We start from the raw sequence: 19,305 nt of genomic DNA, 5'->3' as shown, positions 1-19,305 counted from the left end.
GGCAGGTTGTGATAGAGGGAGTACGCACGAGGCACGATCAGCGCTTGAGAGTGGGAGCAAGACCGGGACTGGGATAATAGGTTGACGTGCACTGTCCGATGCGCCTCCTGTGATGGCCCGCGAACACGAGACACGCGAAATCGTTTCAGGAGGAAGGGACTCGGACGCGTGTATACGACATACGACAGCTCGACCTCGCCTCGCCTCACTACGCAGCCCCTACCCTTCGGACAGAACAACGAAAAGTTAAAATAGATCGGCTCCGGTACGCTGCTACCTCGTTATTCGAGCAAATCGAACAAAGTCGTGGAATCGACAGCTCCCATAGATAAGGAGGATGATTTCACTGGAGCAGTTTCCACCGTTTCTTTTTACGTTCTCACGAATTTTTTTCTCCTACTTCTCTGCCCTGCGATTTTCTACACCGTTCTTCCAGATTTTCATCCACAAGGAGATCCCGTACCGAGAATCGATCCAACCTTTTCTTCCTTCTCTGATTTTCGTTTCGTTGACTCCTCAATTTTTCGAGGGCTCGTCCGGGTTCCCCCTCCTCGACTTCTCGTTAGCCTCTACCCCTCTCCGCGGACTTCTTGTCGACCACCACAGCACAACCACCACTCGAGGAATCCAACCGTGTGCCCTCTCTCGCACACACCCTCGAGTGGTCTTACTCTCTTTCCACCTCGCTTTCACTGCGTTCGCTCACTCTCCTCACTCAACAATCCCCGAGGAAATTCGTGACCAAAACATCCGACACGAAGTACTCCCTGTAGCCAACATGTCGTCTGCTAGGCCCACCAGCGCGGCGGCTCACCGCGCTTAAGATGGATCAGGTTCGTATCCTGACTTCTAAGTACCCTGCCCACGGTTCCACGATCTTCTTTTTTATCCTGGAAAAATCTTCTCTAATATGCACACGCCGTCACACGTTCGATCTCTTGTCTAGAATTTTTCAGTAGATTCACTGCCAACAATCTGTCGCGTGAAGTGTTAATGCATTGACCGTAGCGCTATCTGTGCCATCTATTGAAACTAAATCGTTATGTATGCGATATGTTCGTAACACATACACGTTTCGCTGTAGTTTCGCGTTCAACCATACGTTCCATAGATATGATAGGTTGCGCTGTGATCAATCCATATGTGTGTGCATGTATGTATAAATATTCATACCAAATAAATAGACAAATATAGCGACGCATTAGGCACCGTAACCATTAAAATAGACATGCTATTTTTCTCATTGAGTTAATACCGAAACGTAAACGTTTGAATATAAATGTAATAAAAAATTTCTTTTTAATCTAGCGATATTTATTTCAGTTGTAATTAGTTCCTCTCTTATCCGGTATTTAAATTATTACCAACATTGCCGACGTTACTGCCAACATACAATTAACAATACAATAGTTACCAATAGAAAATAATTTTTTAACGTTTAAAAACTACAGCATAAGAAAATGGTGTATAGACAATAATAGACATCTACGACTTATGAATGTTTTCTGTTGAAATTTAGCAAACTTAATGTGAACACAAGATTTTATTAAAATATGCATATGGAAAGTCTCTGTATATTTTGATGCAAAAGATATTGTAATAAACAGATTCTGAAATTACATTGTTTATCTTACTTTTATATTGTACTGAATTTGACTCTAAATAAATCATACAAGTATTATTATAATTAGTTGTAATTATAGCTATTATTATTCTCCATCATCGCTACAGTATTAGTACTTTAGACCAAAACTGTATTGGTTTATGAAGTAGATACATATTATCTAAATACATGTTCAACGCATGGAAATGTTTTATTGACACTAATTAAGTTTAATTAGGTTTAATAATTTCCTTTAACTTAGACCACATGTAACAAATTTAAAATATTGCGTACTTGAGGTTGATGAGATTAATGATTTACGAGTGAAAGTGTAACTTTATGCAAAAGATGTAAAAACTTATAATTATGTAAGAAATCAATTTTCATAGTTACACTCTGCAAGACATAGTAAAGCATCAGCTATTGTAACAAGATTTACAACTCAAAAATGGTCTATGAGCTGAAGGCCACTGTATTCGCTCGAAAATATCTTGCAACGAAATGTATGCTTTAAAATGGCTTTTTCAGAACACAGATATTCAATGCATACGCCACTAAGCGACCTGCTTGATTAAATAACATATTTCTAATACACAAAAATATAATGAACAGCATTGTTTCCTCGATATCAAAGGAACTTGACGACGGTAAAATGTCGCACATGGCTATGCACAAATGCGGATGTTTTCATCTTCAGTGAATAGCTATGAGACCCGACTCCAAAAGTTTTTGCAATTTTGCTGCTACGTCTTTATTTTTCAGGTGGCTACAAATAGAAAAATTATAATATTAATATAAAATGAAAAAAATTGTTCTAATATAATAAATCTAATGGATTGATTATACTTACTCTTGTAAAGCTCTAGGATCGCTTTGCATCTGCTCTAATATAAGTCTCATCGCAGGATCCCGTAATATACTTTGGACTTCTGGGTCTGCCATTGCTCTCTTCCTTACTTCCTCGGGATTGGAACTAACAGAAACGGCACATGAGCGATATCCTTCTAATGCCTCGCTATTCGAAGGATCTAATTCCAATGCTTTTTGGTAAGCAGTAAGTGCTTTTCCTTGTTGTTGCATTCCCTGTAATATCTTCCCTTTCCTTATCCATCCTTTGATAAACTTGGGATCAATTTCAACACATTTCTCGCAATCCTTCAACCCGAGATCGAACGCTGCTAATTTCGTATAACAGGCAGCTCTGTTGCTATAATATTTTGGGTCATCTGGATTTCTTTTGATAGCCTCTGAGTAATGTTTTATAGCTGTTGGGTAATCACCCTCTTTGTATTTTTCATTTCCAAATTCCTTTTCTTCCTCTGCTTTTACTGGGTCAATATATGCTTTTCTTTCCTCCTCTTTGATAATTTTATCAATATCCGAAAGAAGGGTTTTAATTTCGGGTGTTCTATGTTCTGACATAGATTTCTCATAATACACTTTAGCTTGTTTCCAGTTTTCCATCTTTTTGTATGCATGTCCAATTCTAGTGAATGCTTTAGCTATTAACTTAAAGTCTGCTCTATTTTCTCTTCCAACTTCAATGGCCTTTTCACATTGAGCGATACATTTATCATACTCTTTTTGTTCAAAATATACTGCTGCTATGTTTAGTAAGTAAATAATTTCTGTAGGATCTAATTCGACTGCTTTGTTATAGTGTTGAAGAGCTGGTTCAAACTTCTTTTGCTTGTAAGCATCATTGCCTAATTGCTTTTCACGCTGTGCAAGCTTCTGAGGTGTATTACAATCTTCTTCTTCTTTCTTCTGAGGCTTAGGCGATTCTTGTTTAGGTTTCGGAGGTTCTGATTGCTGAGATGAGTTCGTTTCTATTTCCATGTCAGTATCCATATTCATTAATACACTAAGAGTCGTAAGTACCCGTTTGTCTGTTAACATCTCAGCAGCAGACTCTGAATTATTTCTGAGAGTATCTAGAATTTTTAAATATTCTGGATCTAATAAAAAGCCTTTGGTTCTGGGATCGTTTGCAAGCTTCACAAATAAATCTGGTCTATTGAAGGGATTTGACGTCATTAATCGTTGAGCTTTCACTTCAGCCAAACCACTTTGTAGTTGGGCATTGTCAGGTTCATGTTGCAGGCCAGTTTCATATGCTTTGATAGATGCATTTAATTTACCTAAATAAGCCAATGCACTGCCCATACGTGAATATCCTTTTCCCCAGTCAGGCTTTAAACTTACAGTTTTCTCGGCATCTTCCAAAGCTTGTTTGTACTTTCCTGCTTTAGCATATGCTGCAGATCTATTACTATATAAAACATGATTATTTTCATCTAAGCCAATTGCTTCTGTATAATGTTTAATAGCCTCTTCATATCTTCCTTCTTGTAAAGCAGAATTACCTTTCTGTTTTAGTACATATACCTGCAAATTTAAATTTAATAATTTGGTATCATTAAATTGGAATCTCAAGGAAACAAGCAGTAACAAAAGATCGAAACGTCCTTTCTAGAGAGTTATAACAATGTTAACTTGGAAGTGAAAAATATAGTTTATTTAACGAGCATAAAAAATGTTCGATTTTGTATATAAACGATCATATCAAAACAAAAAATTAAATAAAAAGAAACAAGAATTGATATCTTTTGTAGTAATCTAATAGAATGTACGAGAAAATAGTGCGACAAGCAAGGAATAAGACAATTCTTAAAACAAAGCGTGTTCAATTAACAGCATCATGGATAAATACAGTGCCTTTCAAATTAGCAACTTTTTAACCTTAAGGAATGCGTGATAGTAATCAACGTGGCAAGAATGTTTACCTGGTCCATAACGCTTGACTTTAGAACAGTAATACTTTCGTTCTATTTTTCAGAACTCGTTCTTTTATGCTCACGAAGATACGTGATGACTCGTGAAGTACACTCGAGCCGGCGCAGATTTTCAGAAAGCTCCAGAAATGGACAACTAGCGCCTCTTCTCAATTGTCGAGAAACTAGTTATACGCAATGCCTTTTTGTGATCATATTCCACAATTTTCTAGTACCTTCGAAAAACATTCTGTCCTTCTTTTATATGCAACTTGATTGCCAACCTAGTTTCACATTTAATCCAAATTATACTATATTCGTTTGTAAAGTATTTTCTGCTTCGCAATGTATACATATATAAATTATATTTATTAACATTTTGTCGACTGTTGGTACATTACATTTTATATATGATTATATTTTACTATCGCGATCTCTCTATACACATATGTATATTCTATGTGTAATTACGTAATATTATATTTTCATTTATATTTCATCATATTTTATTACTATAACCATTATCACTGTATTTACATTTTTTCCTAATTTATAATTTAATCTTTGAAAATATGTTAAATAAATACATATATATGTGTATGTACTCAAACACAAACAATCATAATTGTAACTACGTCTCTAAATTAGATATTTAGATTCTCTTTCACAGAATTTTGGCCTTTAATTCATGTTTCGTATGGCTTATTATTATAATTTTTATGTATGAACTTGTACATACATGTAGTAACGTATGGATTCTTAGAGTAAGGACAAGTAATGATGTAAATTCAAAGTTTAGTGTAGTTTAATAAGTGATGTTCAATAACAAAAGGAATATAAATAGAGTTTATTCTAGTTTAATAAGCGATATTCAATAACAAAAGGACCGACTATAATATCGTCGCACGTCGATTCACACTTTGTGTCCGCTCAACTCACACTCTGCTTTTCAACTGACTCTCTGGCCGTTGTAGCATTCTTTGTCTTTTGCTAGGCCCATCGCACACGTGTTCCGCGGACGCTCGTAGCCAGGGTCACGTAGGCCTTTTCGGCGAAACTATTTATTTGAAGGACCGATAACGAAGGACCGATAATTGATGGAGCCGACAGCGCCTCGGCTCTCACGACATTGTTTATAGTTAACTCGATGTTTCTTAGGCCCGATACTACATACATTACATTACAAATGTATTATATACATTTCACTAAAAAATGGTTACAATATTACAGTCTAAGAACGCTCAGATTTACGATACAAGTTAATCGTAGAATCCGAACATGGAAGCGTATTAAATAAAAAAAGACATATATGTGCATATATTATAATGATTCACGAACGTAGGTGCATTTTAAGTACGATTAGTACGAACAACTTTGTGTGGTAAAATGTTTAGTGTCCAAGGTTGCTTGATCTGACATTACTTTCGTTGCCACAGAACCTGGTATTTCCATCAGCAAACTGGAGTAACTGGGGAATCCCAGATATTTGTCGTGTTGCATTTTTTCGTTCGTAAGCAGTTCGATAACCGTAAAATTATCTCTAGAATTATATTTCGCACTCGTAGAATTTTTTTATCATAGAATTCAGAATATTTTTTGTTACATTACAAGGAACATAATACATACATACTTTGTAAAGATAGAAGATTCAGATTATTATATTTTTAATGTAAATAGAACATAATATAAATGAATTACTACTTACAGTCAAAAAATTAGTAGACGATTAGTAGAATCCTTTCTTTTCCAAGAGCCAAATATATCCCGGAACCTGTGCACTTCGCAGACCGAACTCCCCCAAAAAGGAATAAGTCTCCAGACTTCTTAGAATGCCTAGACCATTACACATTACGAACTCGAAATAACCAACAGCCGGTCTTTGCTCCATATTTTTACGCCGGCTTTTGCAAAATTAGCTATAACATTTCATCCTTCTTTGAGCTTTCATATTGCATTTTCTGTATTTATTGCCTAATAATCAAAATCGAATCTTATATATTTGCTAATGCTTGTTAACAATCATTCGCTATTCGTATTTATCGGCAAAAGAAATTCTAAAATCTATGATACATTTTCTAAGACTTTTTATTACTAAAAAATAATTATCATCGTTATGTAACAACGTTAATGTTATCCTTCTTTTACTGCTGATACCGTAAAAACAACATATTTACGATACTAACAAAACTTGACTATATACAACAATAGGGAGAGGGGGAACGAGGAAATTAATACACGTTAAACATTCACAGTAAAATACCGAAGTATTCTGGCGAAATAAAGCTCAGTAGAGCTTTGATACGTTCTTTGATAAATAGTCCTATTTATAAGTGTTATTTCGGTCTCTTTATCTAATATAAATTATGTGTATGTACACCTTAAAATGAGCAATGAAATTACAAGTGTTCTGTTACATATTACTTTTTCTACTTTTTTATATCAGCGTAGATTCTTATTTTAAGTCGCTTCCAAACGTACGGATGTCACTGCTACATTCTCACACTATTCGAATAAAAAAGTCTGATACTTTCTTCTATATTTACAGAACGAGATCCTATGATCTCCTAAGCGTAAATGTAAATCCTTTGCAGTCGATTATCTATATTGTTGTTATCTATATTGTAACGATTCTATTTGTTTCGAACATTATCGTTTCTCTCGTTACCGAAGTATAGTAGTTGCTTCTTACTGAAGCACTAGACATTAGCATTAGACATATTTATGTATTTGCTCGTCCTTCGTTACCTCGTGTATTCTTTCGTTTTCATCGTCTTTACAATACGTTTCACATTGATTTTGCTGATTAGCTTTAAGCAAATAAAACATATTCGATTTGATGTGATTAATACTTGCACTTGTCGGAGTTCAAACTATCTCTGTCTACCCTATGTACCCGTATCGTGATGCATCGTCACGACCATTTGTCAAGACATCGTCGGTAATGATTTCTCGATGATATTATAATCAATTAAATAATCCATCGTACAACAAGCCGAATTGTTGATCTGATCAACGTATCGGTAAATATTTCTATACTTTGACACCGACCACGTTTTGTCGAAGTCGCACGATCGCGGGTAAATAATTATTAGCTGCAGAGCTTTCGTCTTCATCATTGTTGTCGGAATCTGACTCTGGAAGCGGTTCCGGTGTTGCGCCCAGTCTTACTAATTCCCTTGCGAGTTGAATATCGTAGCACAGAGCTACCTGATATGCAGTGAGCCCGGCGTAGGTTTGCGTATCCAAGCAAGGCTTGCACTCCTGAAGGAGGAACGCGATCACTGACCGACACCCATTCTCCACAGCGAGGTGAAGAGCTGTTCTCCCCGCCAATGCTTCTCTGGCTTCAAGATCCGCTCCTAGGCGTAGCAGAAGCCGTACCAACTCTACTTGACCCGATGAGGCGGCTATGTGCAAACACATTTCTCCTGAAACGCAAAGTATAACATCTACATAAAATATTGAACGATTAACATATGATTTATACATGAATTATTAACGTATGATAACGTATGAATGAATACTTTGTTTGAGGCATTGTTCTACGATTAAAAAAAGATCATTTATGTCAATACACGTTCGTGCGTCTTTAACGAGGGTGGAAACGCGTACTTTTCATAACGATGCGACCGAGTCACATGCTTCTACAAGATATAGATAGAACTAGGAAGACGTGGTGAATCATTGTCGTCGGAGGTTTGGCTGGCGTCCCGCGGTCCAAACTAGGTTCGTACCGATCAAAGTAACTGCTAAAATTAACCTCCCTTGTTACCATCGGCAGCATGTACATTGGCGGAATATAATTACTAATTTTGTTGCAGCTGAACTCGCCTCGCAACAGGGAGCTTCAGAGAGCTGATCTCTACCGCGCAAATATTTATGTTTCTATTCTTATCGAGACGTATCGATGCACGATGCGCGAAACGCAATTGCGTTAGAAGTACATAAAGAAATAGATTATTTATGTATTTCGAAATTTCTCGATACACTTAAACGATATTGTATTGGCAATTATCGATTTGCTCTTTATTATGGATGATCCTCTTAAGCAAAGAGATTAAATTTTCATCGGATATTTCTTCAGTTTTTATTCCCTGAAAACAGAGAATCAAGAGCAACGAAAGAATCGTTAACTTTCTTTTTCCTTCCTTGTTTCGTTCTCTCCGACGAAAACGTTCAAGGGTGAAAGCATATACGTATCCACCGATTTCCACGCCATTGTGGGGTTTCCCAAGTCGAATCGAGTCGAACCGAGGCAAGAATATCACGACACGCAAATAGTCGCGCAGGTATTTTTAAATATCAAAAACATCTGCTTCGAGCTTTCTGTCTCATCGCGCGCCGCGCGTGATGTAACGCGCGTGCACGCACGCACAGACGACGCGCCAAAATTCCGTCGCGTGTATTCCGAGCTTAATACCGCAACACTCTTTTCTCCTCACTTTCTTCTTCCCCTACCTAATTGCTTCATCCGTGAAATTCTCTAGGCGCGTCTCATCGACCGAATCACCGCGACTACACTTGAACCCCTAACGTTTCTGCTCCACTATTGAATCATACGTATCACGAAAGGCCGTATGTCTTTCTAATTTAAGCCTAGTTATTCGAGCATGTGCTTTTTCGTTCGCTTCGATAAAATTACACACGCGAATGTTTACGTTTTTCTTGACAAATCGATAAGACGTAAAGCACGTTGTACGTCACCGGTATGTACGTACGACGCAACGTAAGAATCAAGTAACAGACACGCGAGCTTGCGATTAGATCAAAAATCCATAGCAAAAGCGTAGCTTAATTTATTTCGTCATGGTCCAAAATCAGCCGTTACGCCAACAGCTTGCCATTCCATGTGTACATCCATTTTATAAGCCTAGAATGGAGTATATGGATGACGTTATGTGGGAATTCCGGAGCTTTGTAAAAGAGCTAACGTTCAACGTTCGATTATTCAGGCATCGCAATTTGAAATATTTAACGTAAAACCACGGATATATCAAATTAGCATAGCAAAAGGAAATCTTGTAAATGTAATTACACTGGAGTCTGTGAAAGATGCATAGACAACGGATACAAAAGGCATAGTGGAAAAGATTTCTGACTAAACTTTTCTTCGAAGCATCCGTAGCACATTTAGCTGCGGCTCGAATTCTCGTTTGAATAGTCACTGAAAAGGAAGCTACTTTGGAATTACGAATAACGCGATTTTTACTTGGAAATGTCTCGAAAAATATTATCTATTTGAAAGTGACGAGTGGCATTGATCACTTTTCTCAAAAATATCATGAATCGTCAATAATGGGATTATACTTGCTTAACTTCATGGAATTTCCGAACGAAATAAACGGAATAACGGATCATTCTCGATTCTCGATGAAATCATGGGAAACCCGCGCATAATCGTGGTTACAGAATTGTTCCCCGTGCGCGGCGCGCGCGCGTGCGATGCCAATGACTGTTGTTTCATGCGGTAAAAGTTGTTAGGATTTTCCGAGATGCTTCGTTTGTCCTTTCCGCGAGCGATACTAAACCCGTGTCACGCGCGTTTCCTGCCTCCTTGACAAAACATCTTATTCCATGGGTTTCTTTTTATTGTCCATTAATAAGGACAGGCTTTATCCTCGGTGTTTTTTGTGTCATACATCATCGTCAAATGTTCAAGGATTTAACGAATGTACTAAAACTACTTTGTGTTGCTATTCTATTCATTTGTTCATAAAATGTTGTCGCTGATGAGATTTAAGCAGAATAAACAAACAAATGTTAATTCATTGAGAAATGTTTGAGTAAGCAAAGTGAAATGGAGAATATGAAAAAATGAAGGATATGAATTTACTAATTACCATCGTAATTCCTTTGTTCTAGGTTTTGTGGCAGGGCAGGTATTTCCTTTGCTTGGCGTAGATAATTCCTTTCAACAAGTGTTAACGGATCCGTAAGGGCTTTCGCGGAGGCGAGATCCCCGGTAGCACACGCCAAATGAAGGGCTGTGTTTCCGCTAAAGTTCCTCAATGTCGGGTTTGCACCTGCCAAAATAAGCCGCCTAACAATCCTCGGTTGTCGTGTCAATACGGCCAGATGCAGGGGCGACTGGCAGTCATCGTTCAGGATATTTAAAAGGCAGGCATGTGGCGCCATTCTTATCAAGCTGAACGCAGCTTCCAGAAAGCCTTGCACTATGGCCATATGAAGTAGCCTGTGTGAGAGAGAGAGAGAGAGAAAAAAATAAATGATTACTAATGGCTTTAAGGAAAGACGTTTGCATAAAGATGAAAAAGAATGTGTTGCAATTTTTCGCTCTGCAATGGGTAATCGCGATATTACATCGGTCATTGGTGGAGATAATGTACGTATTTACGCGAGTAGGCTTCGACCTCGAAGCGCCACTATAATTTCTTTTCCTCATTTCAGAGTTTGTTTCACAGTTTATTTTCTCTGTGCAAAGGTCAATGTTTCGTCATTCGATGACGACGCGTGCAACGTTTTGATAGAATTTTCTAACTGTATAACTCGTATTACACATTATAATACGAAGAGAGAAAAATGGCGTAAAAAAAAAATTTGTATATAATTGTTTGAAGTTCCCCGGAAGTTATCCCTGAAAGGCATTGGTGCTATCGTCCCCTGTCGCCCTGTACTCTCCTTGACGTATCACCATTTGAAAGGATCTCTTGGACGTGTATCTCGCGATTGCGATAATTTAATTGATCAATGTGCTTCGCCTTGCGAAAAGCGTATGAGACGATCGGCCGATCTACGTGCATACGATGACGCGTAACAATATTTGCTTCGATTAACATATTTCTCGTATGATCAGAAAAACAACAGCTGTACTTGATAAAGGCATTTATCTTAAAATACCATTTGTCATATCATTTAAACGGAACGATGGTACAATTATCTTTTTTATTTGTTTTGTTTAAAATTCTTAACATCTACGATGCTTTCTTTATGAGACTATACATATGTATTACGTGTATTATATAAAACAACACTTCCTACGTGTTAATCGATACAAGGAAACAGGTTATATGTAAATCAAGTCATTGTTTCATCATACAAAGAAAAACATCCATTGAACGGAATACGTTATTATTATTGTAACATCGACCGATACGCTCGAAAACAATAATGTCGCTTAAAACTCTTGAAAGTAACGCGGGCTACAGGTTGCTTCGAAACGGAGCATGCGCCGATCTGCATATATATACGTGAAATTAACTATCACTTTATTTTGCTCGCTAACGATCTCGTTAGTCATATCAGAAATTTCAGAAACATGACGTCTTACGATTCTACTTGTGACGCACATGACACGACACGTGCCAACTTAATCGGAATTTATATATTGTTAAAACTAGGTCAAACTTGTTTTGAAAGGGAGAAATACATAATATCTAGATTACTTACGTATCACCATCGTCGTCCTGAGTATAGTAGAGCTGCCAAGGTTCCTTATTGAGCGGTTTGTCAAGAGATTGAGGTAGATCGTGTCGCAACGTTGAAGCATCTTCTTGCTCGAGTTTCTCGGAGATTACCGGAGTCAATTCGACGGTAGGTTCAACCTGAACCTTGCCGCTTGCCAGAGGATTTAATGTAACTTGTTTCAATGTAAGCTGGCTCAAGCTTTCGCTTAAGCCAAGATCCACGCCGCTATCTGCTCTCATTGGTTCCGGGGCGACGGGTGCGGTTGTTGCAGCATTCAATTCGTAGTCGCACAGCTCCGAACTGATCTGGAGATTGCCACTGGAGAGAAATCCGGAGTCGGCGTGGCTCGAATTACGTTGATCTTCGCACTTTTGTTGTTGTTCGTTTTCTGGAACATTGTTCTCCATCGGTGTCGTTCTCGGCGAATGCCACATCTTTTCGATATCAATATTCAATCCGCGGCCGAAAATCTACTTATTTCCCGCTTTGCCTGAAGGAAAACTATCATGCGACTTGTATACACATATACACAGACACACAGAGCGACGCACTGTGTATACACCACTATGTATACTTCTCTAAAATCTTGACACGGCGAATTTATGTAGCTTTCCGTGCGGATGCTTTAATCGACTATTACGATTTCGTTCGATTGTCCTTCCTTCTCTGAACAAGAATACATTCGTCTCTGTTTCGTTCGTTCGCAAGCGACGCCACTGCTCCGTTTATTCGAGCAATCATTCGATTGTCGTTCGCCTCGAACAGCTGGCTTCTTTACGTGTATTCGGTTTCTCGTTGTCGTCGCATTCTCGTTTTGACTGTGTGTTCGTAAATAACGGTGGCTAGTGCACGTCGTTCCACGATAATTTCGCGTTCATCAGAAAATTTCACGTATTAGTGAGGAAGACGGTTTCAAAGGAAAGGTTAGGTCTGTTGAATAAAAGTTTATGTTTCTGACGGAGAACTGTAGAGAAAGAAAACAAAATAATATATACTTGATAACCGTGCAAATTTGTAATTGTATCGAAACTCCACTCAACGCGCTGTCTGGAAACCAACTAATCGTGTAACGTTAGGTGACGCGCTGAGTAACTTCCACGATGGCCGCTTCACACAGTGGAACCTCTGGCGGTATCAGCGGTTTGTGAGCTCTCAAAGGGGAAAGGTAGGGGTGGGAAAACCCATCATCCTCTGGCAGGGCCAGCTACGCGTATACACTGTGTACTCAATTTAACTTGGCATTCTTTAGATAACCAGTTTAGAAAAAGAAAGCGGAATCGGAAACTCCATAAAAGAAATCCCACCTTATTTACCGCAAATAATTTCGCAATTTTACACGGAAGTAGTTTGATGGATTATTTCATTCCATTAAGCAAATCTTTATCTTCCGATATATGCGAACATATATCATAGGAGTATTTCTAAATAAATTATCAATTATTATTTATGAAATTACTTTTCATGTAATGTACAAAACGATCTAAAAGAAAAGCAGATTCAATGCTAAAGTTTACTACAGTATCTGATCGGGCGCAGAACAAATTTTTCGACGTCGTGTAACATTGCATACGAACGCGCATTTTCTCTTTTTACAGTCATTTACCTGGTCGTAATTTATCTACTTGACATTCGTTTCTTTACCTTTATTAATTTTTACGAAGTAGAAAGACAGATATCCGTTTGCTAACTGAGAATGAAGAATCTAATGAACTATGGCTTAAATCTTTATTTCGCATTTGAATTATCGATAAATTCAAACCAAATTTTATTAGGTACTTAAGGAGTGACGCGAAACCGTTAAGTTATTGTGAACGAGCATGTCAAACGTATATGTATATGTTTCTGTAGGAACATGCAGATTTCACCGTTCTACTTTCTTTTTGAATTGTCAATCCATATGATGCACACTCGCTGGAAATTCCATCGGTATTTCCGACTTAGAAGATTTACCGATGTTTACAAATAATTTCAAATACTACGGATTACAAAGTAATATATCTAGAAGACACGTTGGTACGATGCGCTTTAAAAGCGAATCTCGGTCCTATTCATGGGAGTTTAAATACGGTTTTCCCCAAAGATGGTTACTAACACTCGACCTTGGAACAAAGGGAAATCGTATTTTTTATCGTCCGTTACACAAATCGTTAGTACACCGATAATCCCAGACTGCTGTCATAATATGTACTTTCTTATTTCGGAAACAATAGCTACTATTAATGTACTACATAAATGAGAGTGAAAGGCCACTGTGGATTGATGAAGGTTGTTAAAGCATTTGTAAATGATAGACTTAACCTGTAGACCAATGACAACGAATTATATAATTTTATGTAATCGTTGGTTAATAATGAATAGAGTATTTTTCATGAATACTATTTCTGTTTGTGCAATTATATAAATTTTTCCTTATCGACCTGATAATGTGTGATTTATTGATAAAAATTTGTCACTGACCTTGTGTGAAAAAAGATGTGACCAAACTTTTTTATAGTAACGATGAATGAGAATTCGATGCGAAAGCTATCTGGGAAAAACCTAACTGTGATAAGCTCAGTACGTATACGTACACATTATATCTGCATTGTTCACGAATTCATCTGCAAAATTCATCGATAGATACACCATTCATTATCAATAACTTAGCTATCGCACTTTGAATTCACTTTTTGTACATTGTATATGTATCAAGTGCGTTCACACGATTTGTTTTCTGATGTCGATTTTATTTTCATCTATAAAGTCTAGGAAAGTCCTCAATGGTAAACAAGTTTTTTAAAGAACAATAGCATCACTTAATTACTTGTATTCTACAAGGTTAAACATATTAATGATGTTTTAAGTGTTCAAAGTCTAAAGAAATACGATGACTCAAAGTTGAAGCGGATAAAGTATTAGGTCATTTTATTGTATCCTTGTTACGATAGAAATAAAAATAAAACATATTGTATCTTTTACGAATCAGCTCTGTAAATTTTTTATATGCTATATCGAAAAGTATTATTTATACAATAATCTGCTTGTCAGATATTTAAATTATTTTCGAATAAAAATTATAAGCAGGTTTAAACAAAATACAAATAATTTATCGGAAGAAGTGACTATATATTTCTTAAGTGATCACTTACCCGTTTGAAGATGTCAAGTCGCAAGTGCAACAAATGAAGATCACGTTAGTAGACTTGATCGATTTCAAATGAATTGCTTGCATCGTCTTTTGTCAATAGGGAAGAATCCGTAGTTACATATATTATTCTATGTATAAGATTAGGTTAAAAATAGATTAAATCTTATGATAGAGACAAACAAAGTAACGTACTTGAGCACAAGGCGCAATGCAGCGCATGCAGACAAGCTTCCAACTGTTTGAATCAACTGCGCGCTGTTATACGGAATTTAAGTTTACACGGGAAATTCCTACTGAAAGTAAACATGAATATACGGGCTCATAAATTTTTTAAACGCAATTTTGAATAAAAATAAATCATGCACTTTCTTCTATATAAAATTAAGATTTAAGTGTTTTAAATACTTCATAAATATATATATTTCAATAAAATTTGGGTCTGATAAACAAAGTATTTTTTTTATGAATATAATTTTTATTTTAACAGAATATAAAAATAATAATATCATGTACTCTTATGTTCAAGAATTCCTTGTCGTATCAATGGTTCACAAACAGATCTTGGTAGCAAATGATATGTATTTTTTTTTAGCAAAATAACTTGGCCATCATCTAATTCCAATCTTCCAAAATCCTCTACACATTTGACCTGAAATAATATTACATTTTGTACATTTAGCTGTTATTAGAACAGAGTTTGAGTATCTATTTTATATATACCTCTACATAAGGAGTTTTTGGAGGTACCATATTTGTTGTTAGATTAAACCCATGGTCTTCTCCTAAAGATCTCATGTATTTAGCTAAAGACTTATTATATGACTGAAACCATTGAATTTCAGCATTTAATAAATTGGAATTTATTTCTGGCGGTAGAATGCTCCCTAATTCCCATCGTAATTCTCTTAGTTTTCTCATTCTGTTATATATGTATGCTAAGACACATCTTTTATTTCTTTTTAATGCTGTATGTCTCAACTGTACTGATGGCAATAATGCCATATTATCATCATTCCTAATGGCATTGCTGAAAGTTTATTCAATAATAAGCTTTTTCTACGTTTTAATTTTTACATTGTTATACCTTATACAAACCTATCTGCTACATTTGCATCATAGAGACATTGCATCTCCTGTAAAACTTCTTTAACAAGTACCTCCTATAAATAAATCATTTTTTTAGATCATTACTTAATTATCTCTAATATCATCATAACATTATTTTATCATACAACCTACATTGAATGGTAATATATCAGAATATAAATCTAGTTCTGAAATAAGCTTAAAGCCTTTTCTTCCATACATATTTTAAAAATATAGTTAAAAATATATATAACTACTATATACTACTATAAAAATATATATACTACTGATAATAATAAGTACCAAATTTTTTGAACATCAGCTGTTGAGTACAGTACTACCGACTGACTCCAATAATGACTACATTTAAAAATGACCAGTTCCTACATAGACTAAGCCATTCATGTTCAATGGTAGTGACATCTACAAAATCTTTGAGTCTAGCGACATCTCACGTCAAATTGAACATTATCGGAAACATTTAGGTTATTTTTATAATAATAAACTGTGTTTAGATGCAATAACAAAAAACTCTTTTATTGAAATGTTATCGCTTAGAAATGTTATCACAAAGTTACAAGCATATTCGCAACAAGTAACGTATTGTACAAAGGCTATCACGGAAAAAATCCATCCAATCATTTCCAAAAGAAGTTATGAAGATGAAAATTATTTTTACCAAAGACCGCGCGAGGTATGGCTAGAAAATTTGGATACCGTTGAAAGACAAAAGTTAGGACTTGTTTTTCTACATCCCGACATTTATGGAGCATCTCCTAGGATAGATATAATTCATGAAAACATACGCTGGCAAAGAATGTATCGCTTTGTGGTAATTATTACATCTCATTAATTACCCCTATTAGTCTTAAATCAAGAATGACAAGATGGGTAAATTAATTTTTCATTTTAGTGTTATGCACATACAAAAGTACGTTCAGAAGTAAGAGGTGGTGGCAAGAAACCATGGCCACAAAAGGGAACAGGTCGTTCCCGTCATTCAAGTATACGTTCCCCATTATGGAGAGGTGGTGGTGTAGTACATGGACCTAGATCTCCTACAACTCATTTTTACATGCTTCCCTTTTATACCCGAGTTGCTGGACTTACATCTACATTGTCTGTTAAATTAGCTCAAGATGATTTGTATATTGTTAAGGATTTGGAAATTCCATCCAATAAACCATCATATATTGAACAACTAATAGAAGAACGACATTGGGGACCTTCTGTGTTGTTTGTTGATACTGATGATATTATGCCTGAAAACATCTCAGAAGCAACTGACACAATAAAGCATGTAAATTTAATGCCTGTATATGGTAAGTAGATATATGTATATGGTAATATACTGTATATGGTAATAGATTTTGATGTTATTTAATTTATATCACCTTCATTATAAATTTATTTTCCAGGCCTAAATGTCTACAGTATGTTAAAACATAATACTTTAATTCTTACTGAAAGAGCTGCACGTTTAATTGAAGACAAAATATTGCACCATTTACATAGGCCAGATTATCATAAATTAATGGCAAAGTTTAGACTTAGTCAGCAATAGAAATTAAAAAATAAAAGCATGAAATATCAATCTACTTCTTTTCAAATTGCATTTATTTTCTGTAACTGTCATTAATTTCTTATAACAATTCAATATTATTATCAATATCAATTTTAAGCTTATTTATATCAAAACGAAATTTTCATCCCTAGTTGAATAAAGGTCACTTCTTTCTTAATGTTGGCATACTAGTTGACTTCTTAGGAAGAGGCTGCGAGGACAAATGTCAATGATATTAAGAAAAATATAATACCGAATTATAATTATATAAAAATAAAGACCCTTACTGCTGGATGAGGATCTTCACCTAACATTTTTTCACGAATGGCCCACCTTATGCTTGCATGTTTAGCTTCCCCAGGAAAAGACATTTGTTTCCATTCCTGTTGATATTTTTGATAAAGTAAAACTGGATCGGTCTTTTTAACATTTTTATTTTTTTGGATGTCTGGTTGCAATCTCCATGGTCTAATAACTATATTGAAATAAAAAAGTAAAATTGTATTTATATGTTGTAATTTAATTGTATTTATGTTATATTTATGTTCATATTTACAATATGATACATGTTAGAAGCTTACATGATTTTGTTCCAGAATGAGTATTTTTTGTAGATGATGTACTTTTTGTGTGGCTGCTTCCAATATATCCTTGCTGGTGGTCTAAAATGTTTGGTGCACTCATAGGACGTACTGATTGCAAAGGTGTTGATTTTTCTTGAATCTGTATTTTATCATCTTGTATTTTTGTTGTACTTTGTGTTTCTATATGGAAATCTTTTTTCAAACACCCCTCATATTTATTTTTACTTTTTAAACAAGATTTATTATCTACCTCTATATTATTACATGGCATAACAATAGATTTAACATTGCAATGATCTTCTGTTCTCATGGATTTGGATTTTGACTGTATAATATTCACTTTGTGACCTACATTTGTATAGTTTTCTTCAAAATTTGTAGGATTTTCATTTTCTTTGTCACTTGATAACTTTGTCACTATTACCTTTACAATGGTGTCATCAAAATAAGAATTAGAAGAATTAGTGGATATAGTATTTTCAACTGAATGAAACTCTGTCTTTTGTTCTGTAAGAATTTCTTGAATCATATTTTTTTGCTTATCTATTATTTTTCTCTTAATTTCTTCCCTTCTTTGCTGTCTTTCACGATCTTTTATTTTCCTATACAACTTTAAATCTTGTAGCAAGAAAAAGGAATATGAATTAGAATCAGTATGCAACAATGCTAGTTACAATGTGCATAAAATATTTAGATATTAACTATTATAAAATACAAAAAAAAAGATATCAATAATATTACCTTTCATAAATGCTTTAAGTTGTTGTGCTGTAATTCCAACAAAGCCCAAAGAATTAAGAAGAACAAGTACTTCTCTTGGGTCATCATTCATAATTGATAAAATAATATTGATTTTTAACAATAAACGTTAGCAATAAAAATTGTGACTGTTTGTTTTCATACTCGCTATTCAAATAATAGAAACGTTGAAGTCAGTGATTTCACTCACCATATATTATCTATAATCGTTTAGAGGGTCATACGAATGTTTATTTAAGATAGACTGACTCAAAATATTGAAAAATCATTTTACTATTTAAACGTTTTAATGTTTTCATTGAGAAATACAAAATTCATGTATTTAACTTTTTAACACACTATTATTATTTACATACAATATTTTATAAGCACAAAATCCTAAG

General features: G+C 35.4%; 5 protein-coding genes and 2 long non-coding RNA genes across 13 annotated transcripts; 3 read left to right on the top strand and 4 right to left on the bottom strand.

Moving 5' to 3' along the window:
* Positions 1-1,556: 1,556 nt before the first annotated feature.
* Positions 1,557-4,612, bottom strand: LOC105680190 (stress-induced-phosphoprotein 1). Its single transcript, XM_012381243.3, has 3 exons — positions 4,390-4,612; positions 2,454-3,991; positions 1,557-2,369 (listed from the first exon to the last, which is right to left on the bottom strand). The coding sequence occupies exons 1-3, from the start codon at positions 4,396-4,398 to the stop codon at positions 2,297-2,299; spliced, it is 1,620 nt and encodes a 539-aa protein (XP_012236666.1). The 5' UTR covers positions 4,399-4,612; the 3' UTR covers positions 1,557-2,296.
* A 1,412-nt stretch (positions 4,613-6,024) lies between these two features.
* Positions 6,025-14,517, bottom strand: LOC100743215 (NF-kappa-B inhibitor cactus). The gene is made up of 3 exons (XM_012381244.3): positions 11,785-14,517; positions 10,218-10,570; positions 6,025-7,805 (listed from the first exon to the last, which is right to left on the bottom strand). Exons 1-3 carry the CDS (start codon positions 12,234-12,236, stop codon positions 7,408-7,410), a joined length of 1,203 nt encoding a protein of 400 aa, XP_012236667.1. The 5' UTR covers positions 12,237-14,517; the 3' UTR covers positions 6,025-7,407.
* Positions 7,802-8,363, top strand: LOC112212178. Its single transcript, XR_002945977.2, has 2 exons — positions 7,802-8,103; positions 8,199-8,363. It is a non-coding gene; the product is annotated as an uncharacterized LOC112212178 (long non-coding RNA).
* On the top strand, positions 10,570-10,934 carry LOC117151248. The gene is made up of 2 exons (XR_004461023.1): positions 10,570-10,720; positions 10,786-10,934. It is a non-coding gene; the product is annotated as an uncharacterized LOC117151248 (long non-coding RNA).
* A 413-nt stretch (positions 14,518-14,930) lies between the features above and the next one.
* LOC100748476 (DNA replication complex GINS protein PSF1-like) lies at positions 14,931-16,274 on the bottom strand. 6 transcript variants are annotated; one of them, XM_033318857.1, is made up of 6 exons: positions 16,169-16,274; positions 16,025-16,089; positions 15,650-15,956; positions 15,443-15,578; positions 15,122-15,219; positions 14,931-15,057 (listed from the first exon to the last, which is right to left on the bottom strand). In XM_033318857.1, the coding sequence occupies exons 1-5, from the start codon at positions 16,235-16,237 to the stop codon at positions 15,188-15,190; spliced, it is 609 nt and encodes a 202-aa protein (XP_033174748.1). In that variant the 5' UTR covers positions 16,238-16,274; the 3' UTR covers positions 14,931-15,057; positions 15,122-15,187. The 6 variants fall into 6 exon arrangements, with proteins under 6 accessions (XP_033174748.1, XP_024220962.2, XP_033174749.1 ...); XM_024365194.2 differs by having other exon boundaries at positions 14,931-15,037; XM_033318858.1 differs by having other exon boundaries at positions 14,931-15,019.
* Positions 16,275-16,403: 129 nt separating this feature from the next.
* On the top strand, positions 16,404-17,873 carry LOC100742973 (39S ribosomal protein L4, mitochondrial). Its single transcript, XM_003486706.4, has 3 exons — positions 16,404-16,847; positions 16,929-17,337; positions 17,434-17,873. The coding sequence occupies exons 1-3, from the start codon at positions 16,419-16,421 to the stop codon at positions 17,577-17,579; spliced, it is 984 nt and encodes a 327-aa protein (XP_003486754.2). The 5' UTR covers positions 16,404-16,418; the 3' UTR covers positions 17,580-17,873.
* LOC100742859 lies at positions 17,650-19,252 on the bottom strand. 2 transcript variants are annotated; one of them, XM_012381341.3, is made up of 5 exons: positions 19,197-19,252; positions 18,905-19,122; positions 18,161-18,781; positions 17,867-18,054; positions 17,650-17,790 (listed from the first exon to the last, which is right to left on the bottom strand). In XM_012381341.3, exons 2-5 carry the CDS (start codon positions 18,993-18,995, stop codon positions 17,743-17,745), a joined length of 948 nt encoding a protein of 315 aa, XP_012236764.1. In that variant the 5' UTR covers positions 18,996-19,122; positions 19,197-19,252; the 3' UTR covers positions 17,650-17,742. The 2 variants fall into 2 exon arrangements, with proteins under 2 accessions (XP_012236764.1, XP_024220958.1); XM_024365190.2 differs by having other exon boundaries at positions 17,677-17,790; positions 17,913-18,054; positions 18,905-19,247.
* Positions 19,253-19,305: the final 53 nt, after the last annotated feature.

The sequence above is a fragment of the Bombus impatiens genome, unplaced genomic scaffold (assembly GCF_000188095.3).
Source record: "Bombus impatiens unplaced genomic scaffold, BIMP_2.2 scf_0129, whole genome shotgun sequence".
Lineage (NCBI taxonomy): Eukaryota > Metazoa > Arthropoda > Insecta > Hymenoptera > Apidae > Bombus > Bombus impatiens.
Note: the sequence above shows the minus strand (reverse complement) of the source record. Positions and strands in the feature narration are given on the sequence as shown.